The sequence below is a fragment of the Notamacropus eugenii genome, chromosome 3, assembly GCF_028372415.1.
Source record: "Notamacropus eugenii isolate mMacEug1 chromosome 3, mMacEug1.pri_v2, whole genome shotgun sequence".
Taxonomy (NCBI): domain Eukaryota; kingdom Metazoa; phylum Chordata; class Mammalia; order Diprotodontia; family Macropodidae; genus Notamacropus; species Notamacropus eugenii.
The window spans coordinates 52,650,145-52,663,446 of NC_092874.1; the positions used below are offsets into that span (position 1 = coordinate 52,650,145).

The 13,302-nt window shown below is 40.3% G+C and overlaps 2 protein-coding genes across 3 annotated transcripts in view; one reads left to right on the top strand and one right to left on the bottom strand.

The window, feature by feature from the left end:
* Positions 1 to 2,322: 2,322 nt before the first annotated feature.
* CFAP69 (cilia and flagella associated protein 69) overlaps positions 2,323 to 13,302 on the bottom strand; it is a 99,079-nt gene continuing 88,099 nt past the window's right edge. The window contains exons 25-26 of the transcript XR_011976651.1: positions 10,426 to 10,553; positions 2,323 to 3,067 (exon numbers count right to left, since the gene is read on the bottom strand). The gene's annotated coding sequence lies outside the window, so the exon portion shown is untranslated. The remainder of the gene's footprint in view (positions 3,068 to 10,425; positions 10,554 to 13,302) is intronic.
* FAM237B (family with sequence similarity 237 member B) lies at positions 2,689 to 4,129 on the top strand. 2 transcript variants are annotated; one of them, XM_072651539.1, is made up of 2 exons: positions 2,689 to 3,086; positions 3,532 to 4,129. In XM_072651539.1, exons 1-2 carry the CDS (start codon positions 2,689 to 2,691, stop codon positions 3,599 to 3,601), a joined length of 468 nt encoding a protein of 155 aa, XP_072507640.1. In that variant the 3' UTR covers positions 3,602 to 4,129. The 2 variants fall into 2 exon arrangements, with proteins under 2 accessions (XP_072507640.1, XP_072507641.1); XM_072651540.1 differs by having other exon boundaries at positions 2,689 to 3,051.

Below are 13,302 nucleotides of genomic sequence, written 5' to 3' on the forward strand. Positions count from 1 at the left end.
AGTATTCCACACCCATAACCCCCAACCTCTTTAAGGTCAGTCAAAAAGCCTTTATTAGTGACCTACTGTGCTGAGCTTGAGAGACAGAGAACAAAATAAAGTGTGATGTGTTCCCTCCAAGACCATAAATGATAAGACTTGTCAGTCTGCACTGAGGTCCTACACAGGTACTTCACGTCACCAAAGAAATCACAGGAACGTAACCAAAATATATCCGTTGCTGACACATTTCAGCTAGGGCTGGGAGGCAGAAGATGAAAAATAAAACAATCATGTAATTAGTTCAAAAATACCCAGGCACATGGGGGAGAGCAAACGGTGCGTCTGTGTATGTGTGTGTGCGCGCGCGTGTGTGTTGGCTGACCGAGTTAGCTGCTGAGATTTCCAAGACTGGAGTGGGAGGGGAGGGGAAGGAGGAGAAAACATCTGGAAGGATAATCAACCTTATCCGGCTGGAATTTCAAGCAAGTAACGGTGCCCAGCACTGGTGGATGTGTCCTAGCTGAGCACGGGACATCTACAGCCTGACTCAGCCTGAGGTGGGTGGACGATGCTGTCCCCTAGTAGCCTAGGTGAGCCCAGGAAGAGGGTGGGGCCTGGGGAGCACTGAGGCAGAGGAGGCGGTAGGGGTTGTCCTTCTCCTTTATCTGCTCTCCAGCGCTAGTCTCCTAGAGGGCACAGAAGCAGACGGAGGTCCAGCGGGTAAGGTCTGACCTCGCTGTGCTGGGAGTAAGACGAACTGCTTCTGGACTCCTCGACTCCAGGTAGCTGGTATTTTTCAGCCCTTCCCTGTTCGCTGCGGTCTCTGCGTCTGCAGCCGCTACCTCCCCACCAGCTGCCCTCCCGCCGCTCCAGCAGGTACCGCGCCCAGGTGAGCGCACGGAGGCGCGCGCAGGTAGAGCAGAGGTTGGGAGCACTGCAGAAGTCCTGGGCATCCTATAGGGCTGGAAGGGAACTTAAAGGTCATCGAATCCAACTCCCTCAATTCCAGATGAAGAAACTGGGCATCATGAGATTAAATGACTTGTCCAGTTTTATACAGGTAGTAATAGAATGAAAATTCGAACACAGGTCAGTTGCCTCCAAATCCCTGGGCTGTTATGAATAGTTTTAATTGTATAATACCACCTTGGGGAGGTATAGGTAAAGTTATAGCGGGATTCTGATTCAGGTTATAGGCCAGATCTTGGGTTCTTAAGTTAGAGTCTATGAGCTTGGTTTGTTGTGTTTTGGTTTTTGGTTTTGTTTTTTTTTTTTTTTTTGATAATTACATTTCAATATCCTTGATTTCCTTTGTAGTCCTATCTATGTATGTTAGCTTATGCATTTAAAAATATTATTTTGAACCAGGTCTATAGGCTTCTCAAGAGTGCCAAAAGGGTTCATGACACAAAAAATGCTAAGATCCCCTGGACAGAATGGTTCCTAGGTGCTTTCCAATGGTGATCACAAAGGAGGGGAGACACTTTAGCTCCAACTAAACTGGATTCTGCTTTTTTCTTTCCAGAACATGGAATTAGGGAAGGTACTACATCCTTCTCTGCCTGGGTACTGATATTTTCTTGGGGCAGGAGGGAGAGATTGCTTTCAGAAGCATTATCTTCATCCCGATAAGACCAAAATTGGAACCTGGCAGGTATCCTGCAAAATTCTAGGTAGTGTGAAATGCTAAACTGAAATTTATTTGAGAAGGAATCAGATGTGTAGCCCTTTCTCCACAGAAGTGGATGTGGGTGTGTTCTATGCTTTTCTCCCAGAACTCCCTCTCTTTCCGAAGACCTTGAAGGTTTCAGTCAATTTGTCATCTAATTTATCTTGGGACATCATGGGCATTTCCAGTTTTCTAGTTTTATTGATTTTTTAATTTTTAGAAGTCTGGGATTTCTCTGCTTTAAGCTGATTTAGAGATATTCTGAGATAGTCAAAGAAAAGAAGGCAAAGAAACATTTTTAAGTTTTTCCAAGTCCGAGTATAGGTAATGTATCCAACACTATAATTTCCTTATAGATCAACTTAGAATTATTCTCATTTCATTTATAACTAGAATGGAAACATCTGCAGGTCAAAGACTATGTCTTCTACTCAAGTAGTACATACTTTCCAAATCCTTATTGAATAGGAAAGAAGGAGCTTAGGCAGTTTAGAAACTAAAGAGTTAAAAAAAAACCCAACTATTTGAGATCCTATTCCTTTCCATGTTACTGAATTTGTGACATCTTGAAAAACCCTTTCCTTCTAAAATTTATGACACTATTTCATCATATAAAAGTATTGCTCCAATTGAAATGATTGCTTCTTAAAGGAAAAGTACAACAAAGAACCTTAATCTATTGGATTTTAATAATCTATAAATAGTATTTAGTTTAGCAGTTGGAATAGAGTTGTAATTCTATTTCCATTTTCACAGAAATTTTGAGACTAGACAATTTCACAGAGGAAAATACAAGGAATTATGTAGGAGGTAAATTTGGTCCAATTTTTAAAGAAATCAATCTGTATGATATATTGATAATAAATTTTGTGACAATATCCTTAATTAGACCATGCATACAATTATACATTAGAATTAGGCACAGTATTTGTATTTTTAAAATAATAAATCTTAGAATGGGGAAATAAATTTCATGTCATACTTCATTATAAAAGTAATAGATTATTGTTTCCCTGTAGGTACCTTGTTTTTACAGCATGGGCTGTGTCTATAGAAGATGGTGGTGCCTACAGCTGAGCTGCATACTAATGATGAACCTGGTCACTGCCAATTTTGAAATCCAAAAGCAAGCCCTTGCAAGTATCAGTTCAGGAAACCTGGAAGAAATTGACCATGAATGTTGGGAGCTTTGCTCCATAATGTTGATAGAAATGAAGAAACTGAAGGTGGCAAATACCGTTCCTGGATTCTGGAACTTTATGATGTTCCTACAGAAATCCAACAGGCCCCGCCATTATAATATCTTCATCAACTTAGCTCAGGATTTCTGGAGTATGTATGTAGACTGCGCACTGTCAAGGGCTCATGGAATGGGAAGAAGACAACTGGCAACCCCTCAGGTTTATTTCGACATTTCTGTGGAAGATAGCAGGAAGTAATTTTGATGTGTTGTTCCCATGAATAGTAATAAATTTCAGTAAAAATGTTTTCTCCATTTGACTCTTCCCCCAGTTTATCCATTAAATTAAAAAATGTTTCCTTACGGAGTAATTTAATTTGCATGGCTTTGTTTTTTACATGTCTGAATTTGTATCCTTGAGAAATTATCTTTAATGTTAAAAGGATTTGGTTTTAACTGATCTTGGTATATATGTTGGTAGATAATTCCAATGGTTCACTTATTTTCTCTAACAAGTACTGAATGAGAAAATCCTGTTATACTGTTAGCATTTTTATCCCATTATATTTATGTAAATGAATCTTTTTTTAAAAATTCAAACAGAAATATGTTTAGGTTTGGGGGACTAACTCAGGAATCTAATGAAGGGTGGTCTAACATCAGCAAGGATCACTGAACTTTTCCCTCTTGTCTTTTACAGGGTTGGATTTTACAAAGCATTGGTTCTAGAAGCATGGGGAAGAAGACTGTTAAAACATCAAACAGGGTGACATCTACAGTGAGATGACAGCTTGCTTCCTAGCAGGCAGATCTGAGCTGTCCATGTTCCTCAGTATCTTTTCATGAGTCCTCATGTTTTCTGACAGTATTGATATGTGAAAAAGTATCCCAGAAACCATGAATTTCCCTCCATTTAAAAAATACAGGCCATGAGCACTTTTTCCTCCAACCTCTCTTTGTTCATTTAGCTCTTTGAATTTAATATTTGTGTCCTCTCAGGTAACTCATTAGTATTAAATATCTTTATTTTTGGCATGGCCTTCTTTAAATGGCATCCTTTTGTTGGATAGAGAACCTTTAACTGCAATGGAAGTTTGATGTATTTTTATACATTCATCAATGAAGCAAAATGGCAATTGTTCTTGTATGAAATATTGTGTGTTTGAATATTCATGTCAAAAGGAAAGCCAGTTTTAAATTTAAAAAAGAGATCTCTAAACTTAAAGGCCCACGTGGTTACTGAAGCTTGTATTGTATCAACTGTTTAGTCTCGTGTATTAAAGAACTTTTTTATGCAATGAGGACCGTGAATTGTTCTTTAGGGCTGTGACTGAACTTTTTATCAAGGGAGTGTGTGTGGGAGGGGGAGAAAGGACGTGAAGGAATTTAAGCAAGAAGGTGGAGGAACTCTATTTAACTGGCATGGATAACATGCGTGAACCCCTCACAACCTAGCCAAGCTGCCTTTCCAGTTTTCTCTTCCTTCTTTCCTTCTTTTCCTTCCATCCTTCCTTCCTTCCCTCCCTCCCTCCCTCCCTCCCTCCCTCCCTTCCTTCCTTCCTTCTTTCTTCCTTCCTTTCTTTCCTTCTTCCTTCCTTCCTTCCTTTCTTTCTTTCTTTCTTTCTTTCTTTCTTTCTTTCTTTCTTTCTTTCTTCCTTTCTTTCTTTCTCTCTCTCTTTCTTTCTCTCTTTCTTTCTTTCTTCCTTCCTTCCTTCCTTCCTTCCTTCCTTCCTTCCTTCCTTCCTTCCTTCCTTCCTTCCTTCCTTCTTTCTTTCTTTCTTTCCTTCTTTCCTTCTTTCCTTCTTTCCTTCTTTCCTTCTTTCCTTCTTTCCTTCTTTCCTTCTTTCCTTCTTTCCTTCTTTCTTTCTTTCTTTCTTTCTTTCTTTCTTTCTTTCTTTCTTTCTTTCTTTCTTTCTTTCTTTCTTTCTTTCTTTCTTTCTTTCTTTCTTTCTTTCTCTTTCTTTCTTTTCTTTCACTTGTTGAGACCAGTGCTCTATCTACTGCACCACCTAGCTGCCCTTCCAGCTTTTTTTCACATTATTTCCCACTATGCACACTTCAGTAGAGCCAAACTGGCTTTCTTACTGTTTCTCTTATCTCCCCAATTTGTACCTTTGCACTGGCTGTCCTTCATGTTTGGATCAGTCTCCCTCACCTAATCTCTCATAATCCTGAGATTCCTTCAAAGTTCTGTGCATTACCACCTTCTACAAGAGGTTTCCTGATCCCACCAGATGCTAGCACTTTCCTCCCCAAAATCAACCTGCAAGTTTCTTGAACACAAAGATGGTTTTCAATTTTGTCTTCATATACCCAGAACAGCGAGTTACCATCTAGTAGGCACTTAAATAAGTGTTTCTTAATTGATTAGCTACATTAGCTAAGTTTCCTCCTTGTTTTTATGCACAAAAGACAAGAAACAATTAGCATTTGTGTTCTCCTAAGTGGCAAATATTTATACTTTTTAATTGTAAGAAGGAGAAGCAGTCACTTTCTACACATTCACGTCCTTTCCAGGTTACCTAATGAGACATTTTGGCCCTGGGACAAGTTTATGGTGGGGAAAATGGTGGGAGTGAATGAGGAAGGGTGGGATGGAGCAGAGGGTTGATGTGGTGGCAAATTGAGAAAACTGGGGAACTAAAAGTCCAAGGAAGTAGAAAAGGGTCTGGATTTGGTACGGGGTGAAAAAGACTGACTCAGGTACTGAACTAAATGGGCAAGTGGGAGCATGACGACAACAAGGATGGAGACAGGATGGAGTGAACTTTGAAAGAAGTAGTGGGGATGAAGGAATATTCTCATTCTGGTCTTGTGTGTCTGATGTACGAGAGAAGGAGCAAGCCAGTACTGGAGAGAATACTTAGAGAAATGATGTCCTCAGGAATAAGCTAGGTTTCAGAGATCACCAAAAGATGTAAGGAATTTTAGAAAAAGGAGAACTCTAGGGTCATAGAGTTAAAAGCTTATCATCAAGTTCATCAAGTCTCCATTTTCCATATTAGGAAACAGGCTCAGGGAAATGAAGTTATTTGCCTAAAGTCATGCAGCTAGTAAATGTCAGAGCTGGGCTTCAAACCCAGCTCCTCTGACTCTTCCTACCTCCTATAGTAGAGAAAGGATCCACAAGATAAAACGGAAATGAGGGAAGGAGAAGAGGGGCTAGAGACCACAAGGGTTGAGTTTAGGTAAAGGGATTGTAGGTGTGGGGTGGGGCAGAAGAGGACCAGAGGGCCTTTGGTGCTGAATCCTCTCCTCATGGATCTGTGCTCTTCCTGGTTGTTCTAACTTAGGTCGGGGCAGACAATCTTCCCCACCTCCAAGACAAGTCTAGAGTAGTAGAGAGGTGGAATGGCTATAGAACCATTGGAATAGCTGCCTCTAAAATGGGAGCCACTTTGTCATATTAGCCTAAGTAAATACTAATCATAATAACTTAAGTCTTATAGGTTTTAGGTTTATAAAGCATTGTGTTATCACATCCAACAGGTAGAATGAAGTTCTTGTGACAGATGAAGCAATTAAGGTTCAGAGAAGTAAGTGATTTGCCCCTATTCTCAAAACTACATGTCAGGGACAGGACTAAAGGTAAGATCTCATTCTGGACACCTGTTCTTTGCATTACCCTACCTCTGATGAAGGTAAAAGAGATATTGTTATGGCATATTAGACAAAATAAAATTTATGTTTCTTTTTTTCGTGGAAATCCGACTTGCTTCCTTATTTTGTTAGCTGGTGTACAAGGCTATGTCCTGTTCTGAGAAAAACATTTCCTCCTAAATTGGGCCAAAGGCACAGAGTAGGGGTTGAGATGAAGCCTAGAAAATGTAATTATTTTTGTTTTTTTAATGCTGTGTGGTTGTGACTTCTGTGACTGTCAGGGGATGCATAAAGTACATCTCGTGCTTTTGCTACATCCTACCGAAAGGCATGTTATTTTTAGACTGAATGACTCTGGTTGCTTTTTTCCAATGATCAGAGATGACATTGATTAATAGTCCATCAATTGAAAGGTTATGATGAAATCAATTTGGAACTTCTGAGTAATCGAAATTCAATATAGGGAATTGTATTAGGAGATTGGAGTTTAGATTTTGTCCTTGACACTATTTTGACCACCCTACCCCTTAATACTCATTGCAGGAAGTTAGAAGTCCAATTGTTCTGCTCCAATATAAAGGTCTTTCTTTTGATCTGGACCTTTGATTCTATTTCATTGGGGTGGGAACACCTTCTATCAATGAGACTAAGTGAATTGCTCAGGGTCACACAGCTGGTATGTCTACAAGACTGGACTCAAACCCAGCTCTTCCTGACTGTGAAGCCAGCTCGCTATTCACTATACCAAGCTGTCCCACAGAATGTTCTATATTCAAATGTATCTGTGATTCTACTAGTTTAAATGTTCCCTCCAATGTTTTAGGCCATGACCTATCCATGCTCACTTGTCTTGTAAAACTCATTTCCTCCCATGAGTCTACCACAGTCTACCAAATATCCTGGACACATTATTTATTAAAACATGGCTTTTAGAACTATGTTCAATGAATCAGTCTAAATAATAAGTGATTCTTTAGTGCCTCCTCTATACCAAGATCTGTTTTAGGGTCTGGGAGTCAGATCCATTGGATGAAGCTATCTCGTCTCTATTGAGATACAATGTGGGAGCTGGAAGGCATTGGAAAGAATATTGAAGCCAAATTTTGCATTTTACAAATAAAAAAAACTAAGATCCAGAGAGAGAGAGGTGACTTACCAAAGCCATATGAATGTTAGTATAGGAGATAAGATTTGAACCCATGTTTCCTGACTCCTAAGAACAGAGCACATTCCAATGTATCAGTGGGCCTCTGAATGTCCAGTGTTCATATTTACTAACTGTAGAAAGCTGGGAAAATCACTTGAGCTCTTAGGTGTTTCTACTTCTTTTGTAAAATAGAGATATTGCCCAAATAGGGATTTTTATACTTAATACTCTCTATCTTTCAGGGTCATTGTGTGGAAACTCCTATAAGAATGTGAGTTATTGCTATTGAACAAGGTCTCATAGCTACTCAGAGTGCCAGAGTCATGAAAATAATCCAGGTCTTTGCTCCTTTTGTCTTACCACATTTCCCTAAAGACACAACTCTGATGATATCACCCTTTAACTCAAAAACTTTGAATGATTGCTTATTGCTTATCAAAATAAAATTTAAATTTCTTATCCTGAAATTCAAGACCTTGCATGACTGGGCTATGACCTTCCCTACTAATTGAGTTTTCTACCATAGAGGCCTTCAGAATATTTGGTGAGTCCACAACCCACTCCTATCTTGTTGCACACTTGGGAGTATGTGGGTAAGAACTACATAAGATGGGCACGGATGGGGTATAATTTAATGTATTGGAGAGAAGTCCTAAAGAGATGATACCATAGATTCATGTGAGTATAGATCATTATCAAAGTAGCATAGTATTAGAGGGGGCAGAAGACTGGAATGTGATAGGTGGCTCAGTTAGGTTTGGAGGCTTTCAAGCTAAAAGAAATTAGAGTGAAGGCAAGGAAAAGGGAAGGGTCTGGTCATGTTGCATTTATTTATGGATGTTTAAAGGAAATGATTTGAAACAGACTCTGCAGAAGATGGTTTCTACTGTTGATGGGTCCTATGAGGTTGCCCATAGTAAGATTAGGTCAAAATGCAGCTCAGGACAAGAGGCTTTAGAATTGGAACTGCCTGGAAAATGTACTTTCAGAAAAACAGATGGTATAAACTAGAGAAAAGTAAATCAAGGGCAAAGGAAAGACTTCCAGAGATTCCAGTTCTTTGATATGACCAGGAAAGAAACCATGGAGGTGATTTCCATGGTCAGTGTAGGATGGTCAGAAACCAGAGAATAATTCTTTGGGGTAGAAAGAGGGAAATGCTTTCCTCATCCATGAGGCCAAGGACCAGAGAAGGAATCATAGGCAACCTGTGTGAATGTAGAATGGAAGTGTGCTGTATGTAGCCAAGGCCATATCTGGAGAAGACAACAACTCAGTTCTGGGAGGATTTGACCAGACCTGCCAGTATTGATAGCCCAAATCTACCTCAGGTCAGGAATCTGAGTACCTCTATAAAAACAAACATTTTGTAATTTGTACCCAGACCCATTCAATTGTAGTGTATCTGTACCCTTTCAATTGTGCTGTCTTCCCTCCATTGATTATTTCTTATTTATGCTTATTTGTACACAGTTATTTGCATATTGTCTATCCCCACTAGATTGTAAGATCTTCAAGTGCAAAGACCGTCTTTTGTCTTTCACTGTATCTCCAGAGATTAGCACAGTTCCTGGCACTTAGTAAATTTTTATTGATATGGGTCAGTGTTCGTGTCCATCCTTTGTTGCCAAAGAAGACCATGCCATGAGAGAAATAATGACATGCACCTGACTTTGTTTTGAGTGAGGGAGGGCTGTGCAGGTCACCAGCCTCACTTCTCCTCCAGAGTCATCTGAATCGTGACCAGATATTCATCAGGATGACTGGAGATGACCCAGGATGAGGCAATTGAGGTTAAGTGACTTGCCCAAGGTCACACAGCTAGTAAGTGTCAAATGTCTGAGGTGAGATTTGAACTCAGGTCCTCCTGACTCCTTCACTGGTGCTCTATCCACTGCACCACCTAGCTGCTCATGGGTCAGTATAGTAGATAGGGAACATGGATGCCCTGTCCACACAGGTACCAGCTACTTGATCGCCTAGGCCAGGGGTGGGAAACCTGTGGCCTCAAGGCCACATGTAGTCCTCTAGGTCCTCAAGTGCAATTCTTTGACTGAATTCAAACTTCACAGAACAAATTTCCTTAATAAAAGGATTTGTCCTGTAAAGCTTAGACTCAGTCAAAAGGCCACGCCCAAGGACCTAGAAGGCTACATGTAGCCTTGAGGCCACAGATTCTCCACCCCTGGACTAGGCTCAAATGATTGAGATTTTGGCAAAGGTCTCAGAGCCTTGAGTGTAAGACAAAATTTCAAAAGGACCAGGTCGAAAAGACCAAGGTCAAAAGGCCTCCTACTGGTTCAGAATCACTCTCTCAGAGAAAATTCTCATTTCTTTATTATATCTCCCCATACTTTTGTCTCCATGTTGTTCAATGCTACTGTTCTTCAATATCTTTCCTCCTGTTCTCTGGCATTCTGTTGTGCTCTCTGGAACTTCTGCTCATCACTGAACAAGGTTCCTTTCATCCTGGATCTCATCTTTTCATCATCCCCTGTACCTGTGACTGCTTATTCCTATACCTGAATGCTTTTTCTTTGATGTCCCCTGACACATGGGGTCAGGGAGAGGAATAAGCACATTCCTTGCTTCCCATTGCCATGTTTAAACCCTTTGTTTTTCATAATGGCTCAACAACTTCTCCTCCCTGAATTTCACTCCATCCATTTATTTCATTCATTCATTTCTTTACCACTGTGATTTCCCTGCCTTGAGGAGTTGAGCACCTAGTTTATGGTCTTCCCTCTAAAGATGAAGAAATTGCAGATCAAGGTGGTGACTTCATTTACGCAGCATTAAACAGACAGAGTACTAGACTTAGATTCAGGACAGTTCTAGAATGGGCACCTGCTATTCCCTGAATCAATTTTCTTGTCAGATCTTCATCTCAGACTGATTTCTCCTTGGATGGTTTCTGTGCCAGCTGTTTCCCTTGCTGAATTGTAAGGAGCAGAGGCTTGCCCATTCTAGACACCCTAGAAATGAATAAATGAATGATGCACTGAATAAATGAATGAATGAAAATGAATAAATGATCAATTATTGAGTAGACTGTTTCTTATTTCTTATAGTGTTTATAAAGAATGTGAGATAAAGAATCTTATCCCATCATTACCAACAGAGAAACTAAAGTTGACAAGTTCACAGACAAGTGACTAGTTCTAAACATCCACTGTAATAGAGCAGGGAATGGTCCTGATGATTACTTATTGAGTCTCTTGGGCAGATAATTAAAAAAACCATCATTCAGAAGGGGGCTACAATTTCTTTCAGGTTTGGAGAGGCTGAGAGTTTCCTTTAATCTAACTCTGTGTTTCTTGCTCTGTCATTATTTCAACATGCTTAGAATTGTGTTACTCATTGAGGCAATAAGGGACAGGGGAACAGAAAATTACATCTATACCAATGAATAATAGGAAATGGTGATGGGTTTATTAGAAGGCATTATTTACTTCAATACTCCAAGGATCTGTAATTTTTTCCAATGTGGGAGCTCACTCCATTGACTGATCAAAACCTTTCTGCAACTGACTGTATGCTCTTTGAAAGTTACTGTGGCCAAAACAATTCATCATCTTGTCTTCTTGAATGTAGGCTGGTGATGAGTCTCTCTGTACTTAGTGAGGGTGGTCCCTAGACCACAGATACACAGACCCTCAGTGGGTGACTAATACCTCATCATAGGGTCAAGATGACCTTGAGTTCCTAGGGTCTTTGCCAGCAGAAAGCTAATCAGTCAAGAGAAAATTGTTAAGCTTGTGGTTTGTTCTTCATTCTGAAGAGGACTGTGACTTCAGAACCTTCCTGATGCCACGACTTGCAAGTGAATTGGATTTAAGTGAGGGAGGGCTGTACAAAGTCACCAGTCTCACTATCTCCTCTACGGTATTCTGGGTCCAGTGACAAGATATATTCTGATCTATATCTTGAGATGATATTGGATGCAGTGGGAGACCTTGGCCTTTTAAAGTTAAGGTCCTTCTCAAGTCTCAGTTTGACTGAGGAAATGTGCATTCAATGATTAAGGCTAAGTAAGAAATTAGGCAAAGAATTCCCTCTTTTATGTAGTTAAAAAAAATCAGTCTGAGAGGAGAAGATCCTCAGGGTTTCTGGCCAAAAAAGAACAATTGCCATTTACACTCACTCTGAGCCATCAGGGTCCAAAATTACCAAGTGAGGCTTGGGCTGGGACCTATTGTTGGCCAATCAATGAAAGCCAGAGTGACCTGGGTTTAAGGCAAGGTCCTTAAAAAAAGAAATATAGCCCTTAAACCTCAAGCTATCATGCGGTTGAGGTCAGGGAACCATAATGTTGAAGTTTGGTGTGCTTGGGACCCCAAAATGCCAACACCTGGGTTCTGCCCAAACGAATTCGACCCAAGTCTTCTTTCAGCCAAAGTAAAACACAGTTTATTAAAGATTTGCCATTTTGGGTTGACTTAAGAAGCCTTACTACTTGTAAGACTTGTATTTACAAGTGGGCCAGATAGAATTTGAGCTAAATTGAATCTGAGCCAAATTGAATCTGATTAACTTCATGGAGATAAGAAGCATCTTATATACAGAAAGACTGTGTGAGGGATCTGGAGATGGTCTAGTAGTCTGGGATGTTAGGAGGAGGGGTTTAGGGAAAGTCTTGAGGAGGAGTCTAAGGAGGATCTTAATGGGACTAGGGTGACTACAGGTCAGAACCAAGAGAGTGGGATTTTAATGTGATCAAGGTGGAAAACTGCTGGAGGCAACTGAGGAGTTAGACAATGGAAGGTTTATAGAATCAAGAATGGGAAGCAGTCAGAGGCATTCTGGAAGTAAGAAACAATGGAGGATTTGGCTAAATGAAGGGTAACAGATCAGATTAAGTGGGAAGATTCAAGGAGAGTTCAAGGGAGTTCCCAGAGTCTGTACCCCATCATTGCTAGGTTGTAGGAACTGAAATTTATGTTAGCATCCTTTAGCACCCATCTCCTGTTCCCTTAATGTGGGTGCTAGCTTTGGGGTCCGTCCTTAATGCTCTTCTCTTTTCTCTCTAGACCAGAAGTTCTTCACATTTTTTAATGTAATGACTGCTTTGACAGTCTGATGAAGTCCAATATTCCTGTGGTTTGTTACCTACATTCATAATTGGAGGAAATGCCAAATTTAAGATTTGTTGTTGCTGCTGTTCAGTCATATCCAGTCTTTGTGACCCAATGGATCACATAGTTCATGGAGTTTTCTGGGCAGAGATTCTGGAAAGAGTCTACAGTAGATTAAGACAAACAGGAATTAAGTGACCTGCTCAGGTTCACACAGCGAGTAATTACTGAAGGCTGGATATGAATCCAGGTCTTCCCGGCTCTAGGCCCAGTCCCTCAGAATTCATCTGGTCCAACTAGTTGTTCATCTTTCATTTTTGAAGTAGCCCAGTGGCATCATGGCTGATGTCTTGACTTGCTCATGAATTGCAAAGTCAGCCTCACTATCTCTTCCTGGGTCACTGAAGGTCAATGGCAGGACAAAATTCAAGACAACTGGTGATGGTCCAGGATGCAGTGGATGTCTTTGGTGTCTTCAATGTCTGACCAAACCCAACCAGTACCTCAATAGGTCTGTTAGAGACACACTTGACACACAAAAATGTATCAAGGAAAATTTATTAAAATGGAGTTCAGAGGAGGGAAGGCCTTCTACGTTCAGTCTCTTGAATGAATGAGTAGTTTCCAGTATGGCTACCAGAAGACTACA

What these genes read in the sequence shown, in the direction of transcription:
- FAM237B (XM_072651539.1), top strand. Translation starts at nt 2,689, where the DNA reads ATGGGCTGTGTCTATAGAAGATGGTGGTGCCTACAGCTGAGCTGCATA. An exon ending in TCTGTGGAAGATAGCAGGAA is followed by an intron (nt 3,087 to 3,531) that starts GTAATTTTGATG and finishes TGTCTTTTACAG; the next exon opens with GGTTGGATTTTACAAAGCAT.